General features: G+C 40.1%; 2 protein-coding genes across 11 annotated transcripts in view; both read left to right on the forward strand.

Moving 5' to 3' along the window:
- Positions 1-20,589, forward strand: part of aplp2 (amyloid beta (A4) precursor-like protein 2) — a 97,682-nt gene extending 77,093 nt beyond the window's left edge. For 3 of the 5 annotated variants that reach the window (XM_061826855.1, XM_061826856.1, XM_061826858.1), the window contains 8 exons: positions 1,298-1,456; positions 3,149-3,277; positions 5,977-6,076; positions 10,704-10,880; positions 12,352-12,434; positions 15,195-15,272; positions 17,392-17,547; positions 19,885-20,589. In XM_061826855.1, coding sequence (XP_061682839.1) covers positions 1,298-1,456; positions 3,149-3,277; positions 5,977-6,076; positions 10,704-10,880; positions 12,352-12,434; positions 15,195-15,272; positions 17,392-17,547; positions 19,885-19,986 — 984 coding nt within the window. In that variant the 3' untranslated portion in view covers positions 19,987-20,589. The remainder of the gene's footprint in view (positions 1-1,297; positions 1,457-3,148; positions 3,278-5,976; positions 6,077-10,703; positions 10,881-12,351; positions 12,435-15,194; positions 15,273-17,391; positions 17,548-19,884) is intronic. The other 2 variants (XM_061826859.1, XM_061826860.1) reach the window with 2 other exon arrangements.
- Positions 20,590-23,744: 3,155 nt separating this feature from the next.
- Positions 23,745-27,390, forward strand: part of st14a (ST14 transmembrane serine protease matriptase a) — a 39,788-nt gene continuing 36,142 nt past the window's right edge. Inside the window, exons 1-2 of one of the 6 annotated variants that reach the window (XM_061827711.1) lie at positions 23,745-23,886; positions 24,480-24,638. In XM_061827711.1, coding sequence (XP_061683695.1) covers positions 24,597-24,638 — 42 coding nt within the window. In that variant the 5' untranslated portion in view covers positions 23,745-23,886; positions 24,480-24,596. Of the gene's footprint in view, positions 23,887-23,907; positions 23,982-24,090; positions 24,148-24,294; positions 24,639-25,295; positions 25,393-27,390 lie in introns of those variants that run through there. The other 5 variants (XM_061827712.1, XM_061827713.1, XM_061827710.1 and 2 more) reach the window with 5 other exon arrangements.

Consider the following 27,390-nt stretch of genomic DNA (forward strand, 5'->3'; position numbering starts at 1 on the left):
TTTGCGGTAGTAATGGATAGGCTGACAGACGAGATTAGACTGGAATCCCCTTGCACCATGATGTTCGCAGATGATATTGTGATCTGCAGTGAAAGCAGGGAGCAGGTGGAGGAACATTTAGAAAGATGGAGGCATGCACTGGAAAGGAGAGGAATGAAGATTATTCAAGTAAAACAGAATACTTGTGCGTGAATGAGAGGGGTGGAGGGGGAAGAGTGAGGCTACATGGAGAAGAAATAGCGAGGGTGGACGATTTCAAATACTTGGGGTCAACAATCCAGAGCAATGGTGATTGTGGTAAGGAAGAGAAAAAGGGTACAAGCAGGTTGGAATGGGTGCCAGGAAGACGTCAGGTGTGTTGTGTGACAAAAAAGTCTCAGCTCTTGGATGAAAGCGCAAAGTGTTTAAGACAGTGGTAGGACTAGCCATGATGTACGGATTAGAGACGGTGGCTCTGAAGAGACAACAGGAAGCAGAACTGGAGGTGGCAGAAATGAAGATATTGAGGTTCTTGCTCGGAGTGAGCAGGTTGGATAGGATTAGAAATGAGGTCATGCCCGATTGGCATGTTGCTGCTCATTGAGTCCACACTTGTAGCCAGCTGCAGCTTTCACCTTACAGTCTCTAAAATATGATGAAAAATTGTGTTGTTTGAATGGGCTTCTTTTTTTCATGAGGGAGAAGAGAAAAACTTCACTGTAGTCCTTAATGTGCAAACACAATCTGAGGTGGAAAGTTAGCCGTCTCCAGGCCTAACATAACCAAACACATGAAACTCTCCATATCATGATGGTTTTAGATATGCATGTAAGCCTGTGCCACCTGTGCCTTTATGGATCCACCCCCTCCAAGAACTACAAAAGGGAAAACACTCTTATGCCGACCAGGTGCGAGCAGGAAGTAGCCTACCTTACTCTGTCGCCAAAAATAAACATTTCCGGACTGATGTAACATCCAAAAGCTCTGTTATTTCCCCCTCCAGTCATGCATCACATTTTGATGACACATGGCTGATGGCGGCTGGGTTGCCAAATAAGCGTTTTTCCACTAACATATGAAGCCTTGTTAACTGTTTAGCTGTTTTTTTCTACTGGAAATCTCACATGAAACCCGGAATTCTAATTGAACTAAATGAACTGTCGTTCACAGACTCCAGAATGAGCACGTTCAAAATAACATTCGTCAGGCAGAAATAGACTTTTTTCAATTTACGTTTGTCCAAAATCTGAACAAGTTTGTGAACTTATGTTCATTTAATTAGTTCAGGTGCTGTTACTAATGTTGTGTTTTTGTGCAGCACTTCCAGGCCATGGTGGCGTCCCTAGAGGAGGAGGCTGCTAGCGAGAAGCAGCAGCTGGTGGAGACCCACCTGGCCCGGGTGGAGGCCATGCTGAATGACCGGCGCCGGCTGGCGCTGGAGAACTATCTGGCGGCCCTGCAGGCAGACCCACCTAAGGTTAATCACATAACATTATTTGTACAAGTTGCTGCAAGGGGTTCTTTGACTTTCTCTGACAGGGTGTGTGTGTTTTTTTTTCCTTCGACCCCATTAGAATTCTAACACAAATCATAACCACAACCAACATAATTACTCCAAGATGCCATAGGGATTTAAAAAAAAAAAATCTAAATATTACGAGAACAAATGCAGTTGTGAAAATATAGGTGGGTTTTTTTTTCAAGATAAAGTCATTATATTATGATACTAAAAATAAGTATAATGAGGGAACAATATTTCTAAGAACTAATATATATTTTGTTTGGGTAAAAAGTTGTAATCATTTTCCCATCATTTAATGACACAAAAATGCTTATATCGCAGTGTTATCATTTCTGACATATGCCAATTTATAATTTTGGTACAAATTTTCCCAGCAATCATGGAAGTTGACAGTTAATTTGTCTTTGCAAGCCACATAGAATTATGTGTCACCCTGGATTTGGCCCTCGGGCCTTAATGTTCACACCTGTGCTCTTGCAGTGTACAAAGGAATCACTGAATCCAACGTTCAAACTGTACTTACCGTTACGATAGCTTCAACATTTTTACATTAACAATTGTCAAGTAATGTTCAGTTGTGACTTTAAGTACAATACTTTGCCATTTCATCTTTTAGAATGAATTGATTTCAACACTTATTTTGGTAGAATTTTTTATTTATACTTACAGAAGTGATGTCAGCCCCACGTTTGAATGTTTTTAAATCCAGGTTAAAAATGCTTCTTTTTTCTCACTACAGTATTTCCCCTTTTCAATAATATTATTGGAACCGTAAGGTATTTTAATTGTACTTTTATTTTCATTTTTTAATTTGTATTTTTTCACATTTAAAAAAAAATGTTTTATTTCTTTCTGTCTAAATGGTTTTAATCATGTAAAGTATGAGTAAGTATGAGTATAAGTAATGTATATGAAACGCACTAATGCAATTATTATTGAAGTACAATTTTTTATTTTACCATATTTAAGCACCATAATAATGTTTAAACTGTTGGCTTCCGGTTCCTGAACTGGTGACAAATTCAAGAGGCTCCGACCTGCAAGACCGTACAATAAATAAATCCTGCTGGACTGCTGCAGAAATGAAGATGTTGAGGTTCTCGCTTGGAGTGAACAGGCTGGATAGGATTAGAAATGAGCTCATTCGAGGGACAGCCAAAGTTAGATGTTTTGGAGACAAGGTTAGAGAGAGCAGACTTAGATGGTTTGGACATGTTCAAAGGCGAGAGAGTGAGTATATTCGTAGAAGGGTGCTGAGGATGGAGCTACCAGCCAAACGAGCGAGAGGAAGACTAAAGAAAAGGTTGATGGATGTGGTGAGGGAGTGCATGAGGATACTGGGTGTTCGAGAGGAAGATGCACGAGGTCGGCTTAGATGGAAAAAAGATGATTCGCTGTGGCGACCCCTAACGGGACAAGCCGAAAGGAAAAGAACAAGAAGAATGTTTAAACTGCATAATATTACGGAGTTACATGGATCAGCAGGTCGAGAACGTTTGATATGTAGGTTTACAGTTTTTTATATGATACAGCATAAGAATGAATTGCAAATTATTATGTGGACCCCCAATTTACAGCTCAGGGAGCCCTTGGGAATCGCTACTCTAATGTCAGTAGCTAACAGGTGTTTTTCCCCCTCCTCCTCAGCCTCATCGCATCCTACAGGCGCTTCGCCGCTACGTGCGTGCCGAGAACAAGGATCGCCAGCACACCATCCGCCACTACCAGCACGTCCTGGCTGTGGACCCTGAGAAGGCAGCTCAGATGAAATCACAGGTGGATCTTGTTTCAGTGTCACTTTCAGGAAAAAGAGAGCTACAGCAACTCCCTGGGCATCAGTCCCTATCGCTTGTGAAAAGTAAAAAAAACTGCAATTAAGTAGTCTTAAACCTGAACAATTGTCTATATTAATAGTTGAAACAAGTCGTGTCCAAACTATGGCCTGGGGCCCACAGGGGCCTGTTTTTTCTGTGGGCATTCCGATGTCCTCCCACATCCCCAAAACATACAACATTAATTAGACACTCTAAATTGCCCGTACGTGTGATTCTGAGTGCGCCTGTTGTCTGTCTCCATGTGCTCTGCGATTGGCTGGCAACCAGTTTCGGGTGTACCCTACCGCCTGGCCAATGACTGCTAGTTTAGGCTCGAGCACTCCCTCTACCCTCGTGAGGATAAGCGGATAAGAAAATGAATTGATGTTTTTTTCAAGCACTTTTTTTCACTTCAGGTTTTGGTGGTGTGCTGTATTACCTAAAATATTGTGTCTTGTCTCAATAAATGTTGGGAAATACTGGATTTCACCAAGTGAAGTGATGATGAGTGTGAAATCAAGTACAGGCACGCAGACAGAAGTGCCTGGAAAACAACCAGTACTTGTAGCTTCTGACTCACTTTGAGTTATGAAGTCATTGGGAAACTTTAACAATAACGATATTGCCACTATTCTTGTTTTTATGGAGCCCCAGACATCAGTTATGGAAAAAAAATATTGTGGGCATAATTTAGATGATAAAAACCACACAAAATACTATTTCTTAGGTTGACGACTGAACAGTTTATAGACGCTTCATTTGCTTATCCAACTGTTCAGAAACTCTTCAGAAATATCCTATCCATGGATTATGTAAGCTGCTTATCCTCAAAAGGGTTTCAGGAGTGCTGGAGCCTACATAGATCCCACATAGAGATAAACAATCAATTGCAGTCGCAATCACAACTAAGACCGATTTAAAGTCCCCAATTAATGCATGTTTTTGGGGATGTGGGAGGAAACCGGAGTGCCCGGACAAAACCCACGCAGGCACGGGGAGAACATGCAAACTTCACACATGCAAAGCTGGGATTTGAACCCTAATCCTCAGAACAGCCTGATGCTCTAACCAGTTGATCACTGTGCCGCCTTGTTCAGAAAGAATTTATTTGTTTATTCATGTGTATTTTTGTGTGCACATTCTACCTACTTCACGATTGGAAGTATGTTGTGGCCCCAATAGACCAACTTGTGGCCACAAAATGGGGAAAACCTTCACTAGAACTGCATACTTTCCAATTTTCTGATGAAGTGAGCTCTAATTCCTTAACCAACTGTCCAGGAAAGCTAGTATTTTTGAAATTGTATTTTGTGCACTCTTTATTCCTACTTAGTAGCCACAAAGGAGCATTTTGTGCATATTTCATCTATATTGTGGGAATGATTAAACATTTCCTTCCACCCCCGCATGTCATGTCCTGTGACTCCATATGTTTTGAACTAATCTAAGATTGCGGACCTGCTTGGACTGTGTCAGTACTCGCAGAAGAACGGTGGTAGTGTGTTTTGGGATGTGCGTTAATAATGTGTCAGCTTGGAGCGGGGGTGAAATGAGGAGGCTCATCTGTTAGAGGCGAGAATGAGGAGGCAGGAACAGGCTTAGACATGCTGTGCTTGTGTAACAGAGCTATGTCTGTGAGTGTCCGTCATTGAGTGTGTTGACATGTTTTTGTTGTTGTGTTGGTAGTGTGTGTGTCGCCATGAATCCAACTTTTAGTGTGGACATTTGTGTTTTGAAAGTAAACTATGCTATAAAAAGACAAACTGCATGATTACATTTCGACTAGCCATAACGTTAGGTAGCCCTTCAGACTGCTTCAAAGACTAATTTGAAATGAACTACTTTGAAAACCTAACAGTGACTTTAAACAGGAGTACTAAGTAAAAGTACTAAGAGTTTAAGCCTGGTGTATGGTGTCTAGGGTTTCAACCCTGAGTTAAAGAGTTTTAAACGAGAATTAAGGTTTCCAAGTATGGGTTCAATTTCAAATTAAGGCTTGAAGTCAGGATTAGGGTATTAAGGTATTGCTTCAATCTGTGATTGAGCTTCAAAGTAGTGTTGTGGTATAAAGGCAGGATTTGGGTCCTCACAGTATGGCTTAAAGTTTGTATTAGCGTTACAAATTACGTTTTCAAAACACGACTGGTTTTAAACCAGGACGAGCGCTTCAAGACGAGATTTTTTTTTTTTAATATTGGAAACAGGTCTTCCTGTGTTGCAGTTGTACAGGCTAGGGAGTAGTGACCATGCCACAACGTAGAGAAAAGGCACTTTTTCGCCATCTGTTGGCCATGCAGTTTCCTGACACCTTCAAACGCCTGCATGTGTGTCTGTGTGTGTGTGTGTGTGTTTGTGTGTGTGTGTTTGTGTGTGTGTGTTTGTGTGTGTGTGTGTGTGTCTGTGTGGCTGTGTGTGTGTGTGTCTGTGTGTGTGTGTGCGTGCGTGTACGTGTGTGTGCGTGCGTGTACGTGCGTGTGCATGTGTGCGTGTGTGTGTGTGTGTGTGTGTGAGAGAGAGAGAGAGAGAGAGAGAGAGAGATGCTAATTCAGACTGATAGGCTGAGTATGGTGTACAGTCATTCAGAAGTGATGCTAATTTATATATTAAAGTCAGTGTCAATATGTGTCATACTTGACTTCCTATCTTTTTTTATTTCGTCAGGTGATGACCCACCTGCATGTGATCGAGGAGAGGATGAACCAGAGTCTGTCCCTGCTCTACAAGGTCCCCTACGTTGCAGAGGAGATTCAGGATGAAATTGGTGGGTTCCAGAAAAGGAACAAGAATGATTATGGAATTACAGTGAATGCCTGTTTATTCTGGTGGAGTTGTTCCAACCAAGCCTGCGATCCACAATATAGATGGATTTTTTGTTAAAGTACAGCAATGCCTTGAGTTCCCTGACTCTAAATTGTCCGTAGGTATGAAAGTGAGTGGGAATGGTTATTTGTTCATACAGTATGTACTCTGTGATTGCCTGGCAATCAGCCCAGGGTGTACACCACCTCCTGCCCATAGTATGCTAGGATCAACTCCAGTGGGGATAAGCAGGATAGATAGATGGATGGTGTCTTGCAACACGAGTGACAGAAGTTATATTTTTTAAAGATTTGAGTGCCGGATGGTGGGAGTGTACTAAACTCACCACAATTAGCGAACAGTTTTTCACTAATAGAAGCTTCCTGGTCTTTATTGAAACTCCCAGATGAATGCTAAAGTTAACATAAAACAAAATGACACCTCGTGTTCAGGCACATAGTTGTTTTTGAGTCTCCTAGCTTCAGGCTATCGCTAAGCAGCGTCTATGTGGGGTTGTTTTCACCCTTTAACCAACAGATTTTTATAAAGTACAATATTATGGAGTACCGGTACTAATTTTTTCTCATTAAAATACATCCATCCATCCATTTTCTTAGCCGCTTATCCTCATGAGGGTTGTGGGGAGTGTTGGAGCATGGTACTCACCATGAGACACTTGGTTGATGATGTAATGTTGTTTTCAATATATTAATATTAAAAAGCTGTAAAAACAGCAGTAGGGAGGGAAAGCTGCTTCATGGTCAGAATTAGGACAAACAAATCTCCATGTCATGTCTGGGGCTCTATAAAAATGACAATATAAATAGTCTAAATCACACTAACAATTAAAATTTTCACTCACAACAAAAAGCAATAACATCTACTAAGCGACAGCTTATTACTTGGGGAGGGGGCGGGGGTTGTGGCACTTGTAAGTCAAATTACCACAAAACTGCACAGTATAGCAATGCGGCACTCGGTGAACCGCAACAAAGGAAAACTTGTACTGTATATCAAGGCAAAAACTCAATTCAGTTTTTATGAGACTGCCGAGGTCAACAATTAGATGTTGTCCTTTCTCTGTGCTGCATCACTTTGAGTGTGGTTGTGTTGATGAAGTCGTGGTGTCTTGGCGTCGTGATGAAGGCTGAGCGAGTGCGCTGACAGAACTGGGTCACGTTTTGAGTCGCTTCCTGCTGGGATATTCCCTCGGAAAAAATACACAGACAAATGCTAATTGCTGGTGAGCGGAGAACGGGAAGCGGGTGTCTCGAGTTCTGTGAACATTTTGCTTGCACTAATGATGGTGAAATGAAAGGACTCCAAGACTTGAAATGAGAACAGAAAATTTTATTGGACCCAAAATAGTTATGAGGTACACATAAAATATTAATTCATGGCCACGAAATCTGTACAACGTCCACAAAACATGTTTTAATTTGCCACCAAGAAATACTAATTTCTCCCCACAACTTACTAAATTGTGGGGAAAGTAATAGGTACAGCGTGCGTGGGTGATGCTTATTTGTACCTATAAAATATGTATAACGTCCACAAAAATGCTAATTTGTGACCACGAAATATGTATAAGTGCTCACAAAATGCTAATTAGTGATCACATACTAAAAAGTGCCCACCCACTTAGCATAATATGTGCACGAAATATTAAAAATAAATTAAATTTATTTCATGACCAACTTGGATCACTGGGTAATAAAATGGAGTGCACCTTCATGCTCTGAGAGTTTGTAAAGAATGTGTGCTTCGTTTGCTTACCCATCTGTCTGCGATGGAGCTGCAGCTACTTCATGGCCACAAGTGAGCATTTTGTGTGCACATTTACGATATGTTCATATTGTAGAAAACAAATCCACATGCCATCTGTGGGGCTCAGTGGAGCCCTGGCCCTGTTTATGAGTGTTATTTTGTTATTATTGTGTTACGTGTGAATTTATACTAACGTCCCCTTTGTTCAAACCAGCAAAATGCGATAAGGCAGTTGTATTGCGTTTCTGACAATTTAATCTCACACACATCAACACAAACACGATAAAATAGCGAACACAAAATGAGTAGTTGAGTATTTTAGCCACAACGGTGAATAGTCACCAATGTCACCAATGTTGAACGACTGTTCCCAAACAAGCAAATGTTCATCCCAGCGGGTATTCCAAGTTAGCGAAAGTTCCAGCTGGTCCAAAAACGAAAGGCAGCAGGCATCCGTGTGGTTAGTGTTCCAAGCATCGTAGTTTCCCAGAGCAGAGGTGGGGTCGTAACAAGTAGAAGCGTCGTTGTCCGTCCTTCTCCTCCTTATATAGGTAACCCTTGAAACATTTCAAACTTACGTGTCAAAAAGGAGACAAAGAGTTTGCATCACACGGACCCAAGAGCATTAGAGGAAGCCGTGTCACATCATACGGACTTAAAAAGTATGAAAGGAAACAGTGTTCCAAAGATCCGCATTATAACAACTTAAAAGCATAATAGGAAAATAAAGAGAACAGAGTAAAAATACACACACACATAACACTCTCCCCCTTAAGGAAAAGAAAGTTTCAGAGAAACATTCTGTTGTAATATAACTAATACTTAAAACATGTTAAAACGATAAATACAGAAACAAAAACACTTGGAAATACAATGGAAATATCAAATGTCAAACTCAACTTTACTCCTTGTAGAGTGCATCAGCGCGTGCAATAGCCTCCACCTAAGCACTAAATGGATGTACCCGGCCGTGCTTTACAACATGCCCCAAGAATTCAACCTGGGCCCTTCCAAACTTGCACTTTGCAAGATGGACAGTCAGTTTCGCTGCCAACAGTCTCTCAAAGAACTCCTGAATCCTCTTCCATGGCATAAACGATGACATCATCCATGTAGGCTTTGACACCATCCAGACCCGATGTCACGTTTTTGACGAGCCTTTGGAACGTTGCTGGGCCATTCTTCAAGCCGAACGGCATCACTTTGTATTGATACAGTCCGTCAGGGGTAACAAATGTCGCAATCTTCTTAGCATGGTCCGTGAGCGGCACCTGCCAGAAGCCCTTCAGAAGGTCAAACTTGCTTACGTACGTAGCTTGACTGACGTGATCAATGCAATCGTCCATTCTCGGCAGAGGGTAGGAGTCAGTTCATGACAGTGTGCATTGACTGTGTTAATGTTAGCGCAGCAGCGCCAACCACGACCACCACTCTTTGGCACAAGTACACTAGGTGAATTCCACAGACTGTCACTGGGTTCAATATTGTCATTGTCCAGCATGTACTGCACTTCCTTCCGCAGAATCTAACTCTTCACCAGATTCAATCGATATGGGTGTTGTTTCACAGGGACAGCATCACCCACATCTATATCATGACATTTGTGACATTTCAGCTTTTTGGTGTGCTGACAATTGTGTCAATTTTTCATCAAGGTGACACATTAAAATTGGACAACTTTGGTGAAGCATTATCACTCAAATCATTAAACTTGACATTGCAAACATCATCATCAACATTATCTTTGACGCTTGCATCACCATCAAATGTACAATCAGTAACTGGGGAGGAGAGTGTTGTTGCAATACAACTGACTTGTTCGTTCTTTAACATATTTTCAGACTTATCAGTAGGACCTGAGGAGTTTGTAGATAAGTCATCAGGCTCTGAGGGTACAGAATAAACCATGAATGTGTCTGATAAATCACAAATGGAATCATTCGGCAAAGAAATCTTCAAAGAAACGTCTATTGACATCGAACGAGTCACTGCATAAGACGGAAAAATACCCAGAAAGTCACACTCCAACTTCTCTGTACTGGATGAACACTCTGGAGAAACAGTGACAATAGGATCAGCAGCAACTTGTACCCCCATAAAATCGTTGCCAATCAACAAATCAACACCCGGAACTGGAAGAGAGTCGAGAACACCAAGCTCGATGGTGTCAGACACCAAATCTAAAGTCAAATTCACAATATGCATAGGAGCAAGAGAATAGCCACTGATATTCTTAATAATAATATCTGAGTTAACTGAAGACTCTGCGGAAAAAGGCAAAACATCCTTCAAAATCAGAGAATGCAGCTCTCCAGTGACCCTCAGAATACTAACAGGCCTTGGGTTAGAATTATCTCCCATAAGTGAAACTGAACCATTGTGAATAAAAGGCAAAAACTTCACCGGAACTTCAGAATCTGAAAGTTCATTGTCAGAACCAAAACTCTCCACAGAACCACCTGGCAAGGAAGGCTGGGGTGCGATATATGCACAGGCATTTGGGGAAATAGTGGACTGATTTTTGAATTTGAGCTTTTTGCAAACAGAAATCAAGTGACCGGGCTTCTTACAATAGGCACAGACAGGTCCTTGAACCTGAGAGTTTGAATTTGAACCTGCCTTATCATCAGTTGACTGTGTATGAAAAACAGTCTTTTGGCGAAAAAAACTTTGAATTGCCAGGAGACTGAAAAGAACTCTTGTGAATCAGAAAATAATTATCTGCTAACACCGCTGCATCATGTAAGGTCTTAACATTTTGTTCATCCAAATAAGTCCTGAGATCGCACATAACAATTGTTTGTTTGTTTTTCATCTGCCAGATGAGCTACTCCAGGAACAGAGAGCAGACATGGACCAGTTCTTGTCCACCATCTCCGAGTCCCAGCCTGACGTGACTGTGTCGTCAGAGGAGAGTGTGGAGGTTCCTGTTGTGTCAGAGGGGAAACCCTACAGGCCCATCCAGGTCACTTCCTTGGGATCCCACCCGGAACCAGAAGGTGAGCATGTTTAATAAGTTTACATCTTTACAGGAGAGGCTCTTCAAGTTGTTGGCTCCAGGAACCCTTCAGAGGGGAGAAATTTTCCCAAGAACCCACAAATAATCCTAATATCAATCATAAATAAAGACCATTTGCACCCATAAATGCCAAATAAATTCAAAAGTTGTGTATTGTAGAGGAAAACAAAATTGTTAGATACGATCATTATTTTTAGTTGTAATACGAGAATATTTTTTTTTTCAAAATCTAAAATTATATTATTCATTTTACCAATGAAAGTAAACTTTTAAGAAGTGAATTTTAACAACAAAACTTGTTTTTTTTTAACTTTACGTATCTAGAACTATTGTGACTTTTACAGATTTTTACCGGTAGTATTCAGATTATTTAACTGTGGCCGTCCAAACACTCCTTCATACTTTTTTCCCGCATCCAATCACATCCTAATATCTTTATTGTGACTTTTCTTTGCTCACTCAACGTTTCTCTTCTTCCTCTTTGTTCTTTTTTCTTTTCTGTCACTTGTTAACGGCAAGGCGATCTGTCCAACCCTCCGCGAGCCTTCAAGAAAGGTTGGTGCCTATTGCGGCGTCTTCTCTCCCTCTCCGTTTCCTCGTTTCCTTTCCTTTCATCTCCATTCCATTCCGTTGCTAAGCGTTTTACACCTTGCCATGTAGTTGGATGCTCAAATGCTAACAAGGTAACGGTTGGTTTCTTGACATACAGTATAGCAGGTTACATGTACCCAGTACATGTTCATGGTTGTTAGAATTTGTTGTCCAATCAAATTTCAGTCTCTACATGTTAGTATAGCAGTCTAATCTGCCCATGGGCTTTAGAATCAGTAGAGCTGACGAATGTAATTTAAACTGTATTAGAGATGAGACTGTTTTATTAACCAGATTTTTTTTTTTATTGATGATTTCAAATTCGCCTAACAATAGCGTCAGAATTTTTCCATCCTTTGTTTGGTCAGAGTAAAACTGTTCCAACTAGCAAAACATGTCTCTACCAATCTGCACACAATGCATTTTTATTATCCCCATCTCTGGTGAATATTAATGTATTTCTTTTATGTTTTTGACATCTTTTTAGATAAATGTTGATTGTGATCTGCTCAAGTTGATATGAGTGCCATTGTCACGTCCTGGTATTTTGCATTTTTTGTTTAGTGTTTAAGATTTCTATAACTACGTGTGATAGTGGTATTAATCAGCTAAGTCCACTCTCAAAAAACACAAATAGGGGAATTCAGGAAAAGAAAACCACCATTCGGCAGCAGTTCCACCATATACAAGTATTGTTAGGCCTCAGTGCTAAATGTCTACACAGTAATTGCATTGTGCTGTACCCAAGAAAGACTTTTTTTGTTGTCTTTGTGCGCTGTGGCGACAAGTCGGGCATGCACGTGATGATTTTGATTCGTATTTCATCAGTCTAAGGAAACTCATCCATCTTGTCCTTGCAGGTTCCGCCGTGTCCGGCCTGGAAGGTCTGATCGGCGCAGAGGAGAAAAGAATCAACAGCGAGACCAAGATGGGACCAAATGTGGTAAGAACGCAGCAACGTTTTTTCTTCATTTCAGTTGACCTACCACACACACACACTTAAGACCGGCCATGTTGACGCTAAATATGGAATCATAAGTACCACTTTACAACAAGGCTACTTCAATATATGGATAACAAATGTGTAAATACTTTACAACTAAGCTATGTTCTGGCTGTAGGTGAATTCCGATTTTATTTAGTTATTTTCCTCCCCAATGTGACAGATTATTTCATGTTAGTGTAAACAGTACAATTCACGTCTTTTTCACATACGACAAAGGCCACTTTTATATGTGGCGATAAATCTGATATGGAGCTGACGGAAGTACGGTTTGGATGCTGGTGGCGCGCTCATCCGACCTATACGTCATCAGTTGTTCGACAAAAAAGACGCACCACAGAAGCAACGGCAGACACAGAATCAGAAAAAAGACACGTCATTAACGATAAAAAAAAATTCTCTCCAGTTGCACAAAAATCCTTAAAATTGCCGCAAATGCATCACAACGAGATCTACACAGGGGGGTGCACATCTACCTTCCGTAAACACACCACCTCGTGGTTGTATGTGTTCCTGTGACATTACAGATGCATTCTGTCAATGGTACAAGTCAGATTTGTTTTTGTAATGTGACCGACTACATAAAAGTAAATCGGATTGAACAAAAAAAATCTGAATCGGACATCATGCCCTGCAGCGTGAACGTAGCATAAATGTTTAAACCTTTCCAAAGTGTACCCTTATTGTAACGTGGTACCATATCTTTTATAACCACATTAGCTTTTTTGTGTGTTCATTATTATTATTTATTTATTTAAGTATAGACACATGCGCATTGCCATAGTTACCCCTAATCGGCCCTATGCTATTTGTGTGTCTTGCCGACAATCGCCTCCAGTCTTTGTTAGACACAACTATGTGCTTGGCTGCTGCATGTCTGCGTGTGTCGCATGCCAACAAATCTCTAAAACAGCGGTTCTCAAACTGGCATCTATGAGCCGTGGCTTGGGTGTCTGCAAAATAATTTGGAACAAATTACTATTTCAAAAAGTACACCAGGGGACCAGCAGGCCAATAAAACCAAACAAACACATTACTGGGCCCTACCAGAGATTTGAACCACTTCAAAGTTCCGATATGACTGTTATATATTATCACGCAAGTCTTACATTCTGGCATGAATAATGTTTTTTTTTCTTTGTTTGTTTTTGTATAACAAAAGCCGTATTGTTTTTTGGGGACTATTTTATATATATATATATATATATATACACAATTTTACAGAATACAAGGTGTAATTACAGAATAGTACAACTATATATTTGAAATTCACTTGTTAAAATATGATTTTCGTCTCTAGTTAAACTTTGAATTAATACCCTAACAGTGTAACATGATTGATCTTGGAAGAATTCATCTTTCTTCTTATGAGAGCACAGATTTCTCCCTTTGTTTCTATAAATATTTTACATTTATACTTTATACTTAAAGGTCTACGGACATGTAAAGCATGATTTTTAGTATGTTTTTAATAAATAACAAAAAAGAAAGGCACCTGGAATGGACCCATGTGTTTTTTCACCACACGTCACGATGTCGTCGTATATGGATTTTTGCATCTCCCGCCATGAAAATCCTCTTGAGCCATTTGTGTTGTAGAAGAACCAGGAAGTGACGTTTTTTACAGTAGCAGGGGTGAGTGTTTATATTGGTTTATACCTACTGTGCCAGCAAAAAATTACTTGTTTTTTTTCATCGTGTTAGCCAAAATGCCGGCTCGTCGTATTGCTGGATTTTGCTAGAACACTCTAATCTCACACACACAGTCTCTCTCTCTCTCTCTCCTCTCTCTCTCTCTCTCTCTCTCTCTCTCTCTTCTCTCTCTCTCTCTCTCTCTCTCTCTCTCTCTCTCATCTCTCTCTCTCTCACTCTCTCTCTCTCTCTCTCTCTCTCTCTCTCTCTCTCTCTCTCTCTCTCTCTCTCTCTCTCTCTAGTAGTCAATACAAACAAATAAAGCTCAAGGAGAGCCAATAGACTTAACTTTTGAGCAGAAATGCGTTGCTCATTTCACATCACTTGCGAATCCTCTCAGCTGCCTGAGGTCTTCTCGTCCTGCTTCTATTTGCTAATCTTGTGCTCAGTTGTTAGCAAAAAAGGGATTGGGCTCTTCACTTTGAGCAAAGCTTCTTGAAAGCCAAGCTCCAATGTCAGCGGCAGGCGGTGGAGCTGTATCTGCAAGTGCACAGCAAATGATAGACACCTTGTCAGTCTTGCTGTCTCTTGCTGATTGGTTGTTTTTCCTCAGGCATTATGGTTTCTTAAAAGTCGAATTAGAGGTATACATTGTGTTTAGATTGGCTTATGAGAGGGTTCTTGAAAAGTAGTTCTACCCTGCACCCAAAAAGTTGGAGAACCCCTGCTCTAAAAGCTCTTTGTGCGTGTCTGTCGCCTGCACGTGTGTGTTTGTGTGTCTTCACGGCAATGTACGTCTGCTTATGACAGACCACATGAACATCCTGGCACCGGGGGTGCCTCCACCACAGGTTTGTGCTCTCAGTCAGGAAAAAATTGTGTTTATGTGTGGCCAGGAGTGTTTTTATGCTCACACATACACCCCTCTTCTTCCAGCTTGCATAAAAGAGCGCCATCACCCACGCACTGAAAATCTCTTCACTTTACTGCACACGTTGTCCACCTATCTCTCACATATACACACGCAGGCACACGCAGTAACCCGGGCTGCCCTGTCTGTGTTGACAGGTGATTGATGAGTCTCTGGATGTTAAAGAAGTTGTTTACAGTGCAGAGAGAATCCACATAATGCATGATGATGAGCTGGTGAGTATGGTGGTGCCCTGCGCTGGCCTCCTTGGCGTACTACGTCAGCATAAGAGGGTGTGGCTCATGAATTCTTAGTGCAACGGGTCTGACTTGGATGTACAGTGGAACCACTTAAAGTCATGAGAACAAAACTCAAAGAGGCCCAAAATGGTCGCTTCAAGCCAAAATGCCGACTTCCTGTTTGATTTCAAAATGGGCACTTTAGATATTTTTGTACACTTTTTGTATGTTTGATGTCTACCCTGTTTCGCGTCACTCGGCAAAACTGGTGTCAGATGCTTTTTTTCCCCGAGGTTTCCAGGAACCGATATTGAAAAGACTGACGTGAGGCTTTGACCACATTAGATGTCATAGTTTTTCCAAATTTAAGTAAGTTTTTGCAACGTCAGGGGCCGTTTGACCTTCCGCGTTCCACTCTAGTAGAAATGTAAGATGGTACGTATATTTTTAGGCACCTATTATTAGTCCGAACCCCTTATTTATTTATGTATTTATTTATTTTTCCATTTATTGGTTGTTTATTAAGGCTAGTACATTGTGTTGGTTTGTGCATGTGTGCATGTGTGTTATGTGAATGGAATGCACACCTCCCTCACTGAGTCATGTGATGCCACGTATGATAACATATGTGCCCCATCACATGACTGACAGAGAAGAGTTATAGTTGTGTCTCTGCACTGCATCCGGCGGACATCTTCCACATAAATACATCACATACCTAACCTACATGTACACACACATACGCCCATACAATTCACCTGTATTGTGTCCCAATTATAAAATATGATATATATATATATTTATATATATAAATAACTCACATTCTAATTTGATTTTCAACAAGGCTCCGTGTGTTTGTTGTGTGCTATTTATGGAAGTATATTATGAGGAAAACGAATGACACAAACAAGTATAACTATGAACTAAAAAAAATAATACAATTGCTAAATATTCAGAAACATTTTTTAAAACTTGAAGAACAATACCACATAAAAAGTAAATGAAATGCGTAATATTAGGATTACATATGAAAAAGATAGAAACAACAACAATACTATTGATGAAAAATACACACGAAAAAATAGCTGAATATTAGGAGCAAATATAAAAAAAGAAAAAAAATAAGAACAAAAAAGTACAAATGTTGAAAAAATTGCTCAAAAATATCAATAATTTGAAAAAATATTATGCAAATTAAAAATACACATAGATGTAAAAATAGTTAAATATTGGTAACAATACAAAATTCAGAAAATACAACCATAACATGTGAAAATACACGACTTTTGATTTTTTAAAATGCTAATTATTGGAAAACAATGAAATAGGGAAAATAGTGGATTATATTTTGCTGGAAAAAAATTAATAATGTATAAAAAATGGGGAAATTGTAAAAGAAAATATTTGGAAAATATGAATGCAATTTGATGAAAAATAACAAATATTTTCATCTTTTCTGTATGGATGAAAAATACAAATTTTATGGAAAAATGGGGAGGAAGTGCAAATATTAAAAATAGATTCAGAAGTAAATTATAAAAATGATACATAATATAACGCCCCCTGCTCCCAAAAAAAACACTTAAAATTGAGTGACTGCTCAATTTACATTGGTAGCCTCAGAGAAGAACAAGATTTTTTGGGTTGTTGTTTTTTTAATAAAAAGTGAAACTGATCAAAAACAATACTGCAATAATAATAAGGTATTAATAATAATAATAAAAATAGACAAATGTTTTTTAAAATATTCTGAAACCACAAATGTTATATTATTTATTATTATTATATGAACAAAATTATTTTTAAAACTTTGAAAACCCCCAAAAAATTCAATCAAACAAAATTTTACTGGGTCCTTGATTTATAATGGTCCCCGACAGATTTGGAGGTTCATTTTCTCTTGATAAAATGTCTTTCATCGTGGTTCACTGAACTGTACCGGACTGCCTCTTGGTGGGAAGGTTCTTATAAGAAGAATGTGCTAAAAGTAGTTAGTAGTTCAAGTCGTACTAAACTATCAAATATCTTTGAAATCTTGTTGTGTTTTTTTGAAGTCCCACTGCTTTATGTGCACTGCCATGCTCCTCACTGGCACTGTTGTCGCACCTCTGACCAGAAGACGTACAGGCCCCTCGGCGAGGACTTCAGCTTTGGCAGCAGCGTTCTCATTGGTCTGCTGGTGATCGCAGTCGCCATAGCGACGGTGATTGTCATCAGCTTAGTGCTGCTGCGGAAGAGGCAGTATGGCACCATCAGTCACGGCATCGTGGAGGTACGTCACGTCTCCGAAATAAGTCCAAAAACTGGGCTTTTAAAAAAAAAAGGAATGGATGGAAAAAAGAATATATTTTTTAATACATATTTTGTTTCTCATTTTTATTGTTTTTATCTCGTTTTAAATGTTTTATCTCTTTGTTTTCAAATCCTTTTAACCATGTAAACCACACTGAGTTACCTCGTGTATGAAATGCGCTATACAAATAAATTTGCTTTGCTAATAATTACTAAAATAATTCTAAAACTATTTAAATAGTGGATTGGTGGGATCTAGTGAAAGTGTGTTTAGCAACTTCATGATGACAAAAGCTGCCCTTTGCTACTCTCTTGTGGTATCTATAGGCAATTACAAACCCTTGTAGGGGGCCGAGTTTTCCTCTTGATCGCTTTCCCCACGAATTGCAGGAGAATAGTAAATTAATACGGCCTGTGCCTTTGGACTTACTCGACTTACACGTTTTTCATAATAGGAGCTGTTGCCTGGCCGAGTTTTTGCCTTAAGTTTAACTTTACCTGAAAATCTAGGGGTATATATGTATGTATATCCATTTAATATTATTGCAATCCTCAGGGATCAATCTTTGCTCAGCTAGTTAGTCCCATGGACAAAACTATATCGATTAAAAATCATTAAAAAGGTCAATCAGTCGATTGTAAAGATACAAGGAAGTACCACACTGGATTTATAGGCAGCAGACTTTATATGGAGCTGTGGATGTGTTGGATTTCCAAGAAACACAGTTGTAGATCCTCTTTCTTGCTTTATTTTTTAGTTATTTTATTATTTAGTTATTCTTGTGGCTGTATGTTGGTGATAGGGGAAAATCCAGCGCTACACTTGCCATAACTCTGGCCTCCCCCCAGTGCTTTTTAAAGTGGGACATCAGGGCCGGTCTGAGCATGTTCAGAGCTGATTTCAATTCTGTCCAATCGGAGAAACTTTTCTCATTCCTTTTAAAAGCGGCCCAAAAAGTCTCACATAGAGAGGTTTCCAGTTGCACAAGAGGAGTTAGTGATGTGTGCGTGACTGGAGCATTGTCACTGCTCTTAGCCAATGTAGCAACAAGCAACTTTAACTACAGAATGTATCAATCCCCACCCACATTGTTTGTGTGCATTCTTTTACCAGAAAGCCACGCTGTTGTAACACGTGCAAAATGTGGGTTGGCATTGTATTGCTGAACTAACTAGCGATGTCCCTGAAAGTGATGTTGAATGGATGGCAGCTTATGTTGCTCTAAAACTTAGCTTTATCGTTTTGCTTTAATGCAGATGTGCAAGTTACACATGCCGTGGGCACTTACTCACACCCCATACCATCACAGATGCTGGCTCCGGATAGTCATTTTCCTCTTTGGAGCAGAGGACACAACATCCAGGATTTCTAAAAAAAATTAGAAATGTGGACTCAGGCCATATCTCACGTTTCAGTTCATCTCAGATGATCTTGGGCCCAGAGAAATTGTCAGTATTTCCAGGTGTTGTTGATACATGTTACGTGTCGTTTTTCGGCCTTGCCGCTTACGTGCAGAGATTTATCCAGATTCTCTGAATCTTTTGATATCATGGACCATAGATGATGACATCCCTAGATTCCTTGCATTTTTACATTGAAAAATGCTGTTCTTGAACTGTTGGACTATTTGAACCTCCCACATCCTTGCTTGTGAACAACTGAGCCTTTCGGGATTGCTCCTTTGATACCCAATCATGACATTCACCTGTTTGCAACTCAACTTGTTCCCTGGTGGAATGATTCAAATGGGTGTTTTTTGAGCATTCCTCAACTTTCCTGGTCTTTTTCTGTCCCAGATTTTTTGGAACACGTTGCAGGCATTGAATTCCAAATCAGAGAATATTAGCATGTTTATCAAACATTAAACATACTGTCTTGGTCATGTATTCAATTGAATAAAGATGGAGAAGGATTGTATTGGGTTTTTATTTACATTTTCCACAACGTCCCAACTTTACTGGGATTGGGGTTTGTCTGAATGAAATACGTCTGATCCACCGCACGTCTGTGGAGCATGTGTATCTCTCAGCACCTCGGCCACATTCACCGATTGTTAGACCGGCGGTCTACCATGCGCCAAGACATAGACGTGGTCTAAGCAGGCATAAGTTAAAACCGACATTCAATGACGAAGATGCCACGTGCACCCTGCAAGTGTCAAATGACACACACTTGTGTCAGATCGCCAGTCTGCCAGCAAGTCTTGTGCTTTCACGATCAATCAAGATATGCCACCGTCTGCGCTATGACGCGCAGTCTACGAAAATACTGTAGAACCCTTTTTTCTATACAACTAATGAGCCTTGTGTGCGGCAGGTGGATCCCATGTTGACACCGGAGGAACGCCACCTTAACAAGATGCAGAACCACGGCTATGAGAACCCCACTTACAAATACCTGGAGCAGATGCAGATCTGAGCCCTTGGGGGTGCCACCGTGGAGCCTACTGGAGCGTACTACTGACCTATAATTCCATAACAAGATGATAATGATGATGATCATAACAATGCTGATTGTTCACTCATTTGCATACATTCTCCCTGCCTCTTTTTTTTTTTCTTGTGCATTGTTGTTGATTCCGAGGAGTTCTCTATTGTCATTTCCACTAGCTTGGATCAAGGATGTGTAACATTTCTGCATTTTTTTTTTTTTTTTTTGTAGATGTGAATCCAAAACTGTTTGTCATGTTTTTAAGACAGAATTGACACCGCCGTTTTTTGTTCTTTCTCCTCTTAGTAGGTTGCTTGTATATGAAGGTTCTTTGTACCAATTAAAATGTATAGTGAAAGCGCAGATGAGGGGGGAAAATACATTGAATTACAGATGATACATAGAAATGATATTATAAGAATGAAATATATATTCCATTTGACTGGCGATGCCCAACGTCAGCTGGGATAGGCTCCAGCTCACCTGTGACTCTAACAAGGACAAACATGATTGAAAGTGGATGGATGGATCATATGATCAAAATGCATATCTACAGCTCTGGGAAAAAATAAAGAAACCACTGAAAAATGATCAGCTTGCTCTGATTCTGCTATATGATCTACTGAGAACTGTAATGGGCCAACATCATTTGTATGTAATTTTATTTCATGTAATCTTTTTAGTTCGATGCAGGATTGATGAGTACAGGTCTAAATTGAAGTTTAGTTCCGATTTTGACAAGTAGGAGTCGGCCCATTATTCAGCACTCAGCACTTTTTTTTTTTTTTTTTTTTTGCTTGGGTGCCAGTACAACTGTGTGCTATTGTAAGTGACTTTTACATTTATCATCTTTCATTACGCTGTGGCGACCCCGAAAGGGACAAGCCGAAAGGACAACAACAACATTAAATATTGATTGACCTGACGGTTGTTTGGACTTAGACCACTATCGTACAAAAATTCTGGGGTCAGACATAACTTTAAAGTCTCTCTCTCTCTCTCTCTCTCTCTCTCCTCTCTCTCTCTCTCTCTCTCGCTCTCTCTCTCTCTCTCTCTCTCTCTCTCTCTCTCTCTCTTTCTCTCTCTTTCTCTCTCTCAGTCTGATTGTCATTGGTTAAGTTATACTTGTAGCAGTTAAATCATCATTTTTGCTTTATTGTATGCACTCCAAATTTCCAAATACGTTTGGAATAATTTTAAAGCAGTTTACAAACTTTGTATACCAAGTACCTTCTAAAACAATATTTAGCTCTACAACTATCATCTTCATGACCATCATTAAAATACAGTACCGCCGAAGGTTTAAGTATTTGTGAAAAATAAGAGCTTTCATTCCCTAAAAAGTATTTATTTTATTGTTTCTATGCACAAGATGGACAGTGACATTGCTTATACGTAAGAAAATAAAATGTACTTACTGTAATTATTTACATTTTAATTTAATTAAAAACTCTTAACAACAAAGTTCTGAAACAGTATACAAACATTTCGGTGGGTCTTTTGTTTTTTCCAGAGCATTATAAGCATTCATTGATGGTGAGGAAGCTCTAATATCAGGGTTAGGCAAAACTGCAGCCCGGATTTTGGATCTCATCCAACATTTGATTCTGAAAACTCCGAGGAACGTTACTTAAACTATATTTATAAATAATGAAAATTCATTTTCTTTATTTGTAAATTTTAATATGGTTTATAATAAGGCTTCCCATACTTTGCCATACACCCCACCCAGCAAGTTATACCCAAAATGAATGTAAAGTGGAATGTTCCATTTCTGACTGTGACAGGGGACAACTTACTGAGCAAGTCGAAGACCAAATTTATTTGAATTTCATGCCACATCTCATTTTCTAACAGATAGATTTTTGCATGGGAATTTGGGGCCAGTAAATTCAGGCTTATTCCAAACTCAAGACTCCCATTTTTATTTCATACCCTCTAAAACAGCATGCGCAGTATTCTCGGAACATTGATCGACACTATACATAAACACATTTACAACAACAGAAATAATATCAATGACACAATAATCAAAGCTGAATTTTGTTTCCAAAGCTCCACATATGAATTCACCACTCAATAAAAATGAATTTTCGCTCTGTGGCATCTTTGTATAGTTGATGTTATGATCATGGCTTTTGCTTTCCAGAGGACTTTTTTTTTGTGTGGTGGTGTGCATTGATCTGATACATAAGATGATGTTCTCTCTGTCTATGTATACAGTATATAGATAAATATCTTCAAGTTCGTTTTCTATTTGTTTGTTTTTCTCTTCCTGTGACAGTGCTGTAGCTCTGTACGTCTCACTATGCACCCCCCCTCCCCCAAAAAAGAAGCTTCAGTCTTGTATGTAAGTACAAGTATAAACTGGCTGTTTGACTGTGTGGCAAGACAACACACAAATATATGCTATATTTACTTTTATTATTATTAGTCAACAGAGTGGTGTTTAAAAAATAGGTTAAGGGGAAGACTCGTCAATAAAGTCACAACTTCCACTCCCATCTTGTCATCCTTTCACAGACTGAAACAATGATCGAATTTGATATGAATATTGTAATTTTAGAGCTAGTAATACAAAAATGCTGACGCCAATGTTATATTTATAACCCATAGTTATTGTTAATGGATAGAAATTAAATAAGTACATGTGAAGTTAATTGTATACAAATACAAGACTCAACTTAAAGTTCTGACTTGTGAGTGAATAATTTTGCACAGTTTTGCAAAAAAAAAGGTTTTATTGTATGTACATGGTTCACGTTATCTTGAAACATTATTATGACATTTTCCACAAAACTTTCAAAATATTGAGAATAAAATATACAAAATATTTGAGATGGTAGATGAGATAGAGATGGCGGTTACGTGCCCGAATGGGTACGGTCCATGTGTGCTGGCCCTCTTCCCGTGGGCTTACCTCTTGTGATAGGGCCCATTGGTGTTGGGTGCCGTGTGAGGTGGGCAGTGGCCCAAGGCAAGGACCTAGTGGATCCCATCTCTGGCAACAGAAGCTGACTCTAGGGACGCCTCCACACACAGCTTGGGTTCTGGTACCAGCTGGGGTACTTCACTGCTCATGTCGGGAATAACAGTGAACAGCCCCGAAAGGTCGTGATTTTGACGAACCTCCACAACTATCGCCCTGCTCCCCAATCAGAACCTGAGCATTGTTCTGATATTGGACTTATGTGCTCTTCAAGGACTGTTAACATAATGATACAGTATATAATACACAGGACAGCAAAGAGGTGCAGTTGTAGAGCGACTGGGGTTCAATCCCAGCCCTCCCTGTGGGGAGTTTGCATGTTCTCCCTGCGCCTGCGTGGGTTTTCTCTGGGCACTCAGCTTAACACCCCCCCCCCAAAAAAAAAAAAAAAAAAAAACATGTATTGATTGGAGTCAATATGGTTGTTTGTTTACATGTGCCCTGTGATTGATTAACAACCATTTCAGAGTGTATCACCACTCCCGCGACCCTCGTGAGGATAAACGGCTTAGGAAATGGATGGATCTTAGCAAAAGTAATTTTTTTTCTTAATCTTGAGGTTTTTTTGTATTCCACATGATTGCATGTTTATTATTGTAAATACTGTATATAAACAAAAACGAACTGTGACAATGTTGAGAAATAGTTTTAGAATAATGTCCTGATAAATTTCTCCTTTCCCGACTGACAATAATGATTTAAGGGGAAAAACGTTTTCAAATTGGAGGTGTGTGAGTATGTGTGCGTGAACCCCATTCCTTGATGTCATCTAGCTAAAAATGGAAACGAGTGGAAGAGAAATATGACGATTTGCCAACGCTCTTCATCGGGCCGCCATTCCTCCCACGACAAAACTGAAACCTGACGTGTCATCGCTGGAAGCAGGTGAGTCAGCTCAGGTGAGTGAGTCACCTTTCAAGTTGGCATTAAATCACAAAACCGAAACCAGAATAGACCGCACGAAAGCTTTGAATCTATATTTGACCCAGTGCAGGTGTTAAATCGCGTTATTTGTCAGTTAAATTGCTAAAATGTTGAAACGCGGCCAATCCGCACGGAAAAGTAGTCCCTAAATGTCTCCTCACAGAATGCAGTCGTATCTAACTCTTGTATCTTTTATGTCTAGTATCTTCTATTTATTACGAGTGGATGTTGATAAGGTAGATTAGATGGTTGTTTAAAAGGTTACATTTGCTTTTCAACATATTCAAAAGTTACGTTTAATTTTCCAGGTAAACAGGGAAGTGCGAACAGGTGCGCGGGTTGGCCACGCCCACAGAAACTTGAATTTACCGGAAGACTTTTTTTCCCCTTCCGTTTTGCTATTTCACTTCGTTTCTCTCCGGTGTAGGACACGACCGGTCGACCTGTATACCCGGGACTCTTTTGGACGTTTATAAATTACATGTACCAAAGTCTTACACATTAAAAATCAAAGAAAATAATTCCACTTAAAACTTTTTTTTTAATGTGACTTTGTTGACAACTACAGTACACCTCGGAGATTGGGAAAACTTCAAGAAAGACAACAACAAGGAAGAGTAGCTCCATCAACAACGGCGGTAGCTCCCATTTTCATTTCTCGCTCCTCTTGGACCCCCACACGGTGATGGATTACATGGACAGCGGGCTGAGATACACCCCCACCCAGGTAAGACTCAACAACTGGTTGTACAGTACTTGTTTAGTTGTTTGTCCCCATGAAAAAAAAAAACGACATTGAACTCACCTCTCGGGTGACGTCACAGAACAAGAGGACACCCTTCTTTCAAAGAGACAAATAAATTGGTGGGCTTTAAGTGGCCGCTTTGTATACGATACCTAAAATTATGGGTTTAACCTTAAATAGTGTTCATTTTCTTTAGTACGTTCTGGGTCAACAACTAAGCATATCATCATCATCTTTATTAAACAAAATGCAATAAATCTTATGAAAATAGCATATCTGTCGGGATGATAAATGTGCAAATATGGTGGTCACACAGAATGTTCTTGGGAAACACCCCATCTGTGCCATAGAAACACACATACAGGGGCTGAAGTAAGTTTTTAACACGCCACCATTTTACTCAAATAGATTTCCAAAGAGGTGGAATGGTGGATGACTGGTTAGTGCTTCTGCCTCACAGTTGTGAGGATTGGGGTTCAAATCCCACCCCCGCCTGTGTGGAATTTGCATGTTCTCCCCGTGCCTGCGTGGGTTTTCTATGGCACTCTGGTTTCAACAAAACATGCATTGATTGGATACCTGTGATTGTGAGTGCGACTATTTGTTTGTTTGTGTGCCCTGCGATTGACTGGCGGGCAGTTCAGGTTGCCTGAAGATTAGCTCCAGCACTCCCGTAACCCTCCTGAGGACATGGCTCAGAAAATGGATGGATACATCCAAAGAAAGAAATTAAGATGTGAGTCATAATGTGACATGCCACATGGTTTTTGTTGAATATTTTATACCAAAACTCTTTTTGTAATAACATGCATTGCTTTGGTTTTTTTGTCCCATTCTGCCGCACAAGCAGTCTTCAAATGAAGTTTCTCTAGGCTTTTTTTAATGGACCTTGAGTTTCAGTTCTTTCCATAGAATTTCAACGGGATTCAAGTCAGGTGATTGGCTAGGCCATTCTAGTAGCTTTATTTGTTTTTTTCCTTTGAAACCAATTGAGTTTCCTCCGCACTATGTTTTAGATCCAGCTGAAATGTCGACCCTCTTCATTTTCATTATCCTCGTCAATAAGCAGCAGATTTGTGTCAGTATATTTGCCCATTCATTCTTTCATTAATGTCAAGTTTACCAGTACCATTTTCGTACCTTCCCAAGAATGACAGGTGGATGTTTCTACAGGAAACTGCAAGTATGGTTCTCGTGACTGTTTTACAGCTCCTTCTTGAACGCCATTACCATGGTACCATAAGAAATACGCGCATGAGTTATACTGTTTCAAAGTTCCCCATCATTTCTTAAATTTAATACAGTCCAGTATATATGGGTAAATCTAAAATTTGTTTTAGATGACATGGGTCAAATATGACCCAGAACATTTTCAGTGTACACGTGCAAACCTTGTAGCACTTTCTCAATGTCAAAACAGATCAAATCAGACTCATCATAAATGTCATTGATGCATTTGCATACACAAAACATTAAATATGTGCTCAAGTGTTATAGCAGGCAAAAGAGCGAGAGGAAGACCAAAGAGAAGGTTTATGGATGTGGTGAGGGAAGACATGAGGGCAGTTGGGGTTAGAGAGGAAGATGCAGAAGATAGGCTAAGATGGAAAAAGATGACACACTGGCGACCCCTAACGGGACAAGCCGAAAGGAAAAGAAGAAGAATGTATAGAACACTTAATGGTCAAGTGTCGTCAAACGGATGATTTTTGCTATATTATTAATGAAAACCCCATAGCCAATATGGTCCCATGTGTTTTTTCACCACAAAACGTGATTTTGACGCATAAAGATTTTTGTAACTCCCGCCATGAAAATCCTCCTCAGGAATTTGTTTTCGGGAAGAAGCAGGAAGTGACGTAAAGGACAGTGGTGCCCCCTCGTGGACTCGTTTGGTTGCATTAGTTTTACCTCCGGGAAGGGAGCTCGTTGTTCCTTTGTGTTAGCCAAAATGCCGGCTCGTTGCATTGCTGGACATTGCTTGAACACTCTGGAGAATGGATTTACCCTTCATAAGTTTGAAAGAGACCCTGTTCGTTGTGAAAAATTGATTGCATGGGTGCAGAGGACGAGAGCTTCGTGGGTTCCAAATAACAGGTAGGTGCGTATGCAGCTCCAAAAAAAAAAAAAAAAAAAAATAGTTTGGGGCGGACCACGTAATCGGTCTCTCTCATAACGTAGCAAAAGATCCGGGTATGAAATGTTTCGATGTGCGCGTCGCCCAGCCAACAATGTCTCGATAGTGTTCATCGCATACTGCGGCGACTTTGAACATACCCCTAAAAGCAACATATCTCAGTTCCACCTCCTCCTTATATGCCACCACGGGCGCCGAAACTCAGCCACACCGGCTGAGGCGCCACGTTCGGCGGTCACAGCTTCTGCGAAGGCTGCGCGTTGGGCTTTGGGACGGGGCGGCTCTTAAGAACCCAGCCGAGAATGCGTTACTCAGTCGCGCGCGGCCATAAAACACCCCGGCTCGACTGCGAGCACCCCCCTAAAAGCAGCACCGCTCTGCTCTGTCATAAGCCACACCGGCCGGCTGCGATGAGCCGCGATGGCTCATTTCCGCCGTGGGAGTGGACGGGATGCGGTTTGGCCGTGATGGCTTATCATCTGAATATGGCTCGAAACAATAGTGTAATATTGTCCTGAGGGCTCGAAACAATAGTGTAATGTTGCCCGGTAACTTCACTTGGTTGTGTGGTGGTGTCCTTTTCGAAAAGAGCTTGGG

Source organism: Syngnathoides biaculeatus, chromosome 8, assembly GCF_019802595.1.
Source record: "Syngnathoides biaculeatus isolate LvHL_M chromosome 8, ASM1980259v1, whole genome shotgun sequence".
Classification (NCBI taxonomy): Eukaryota; Metazoa; Chordata; class Actinopteri; order Syngnathiformes; family Syngnathidae; genus Syngnathoides; species Syngnathoides biaculeatus.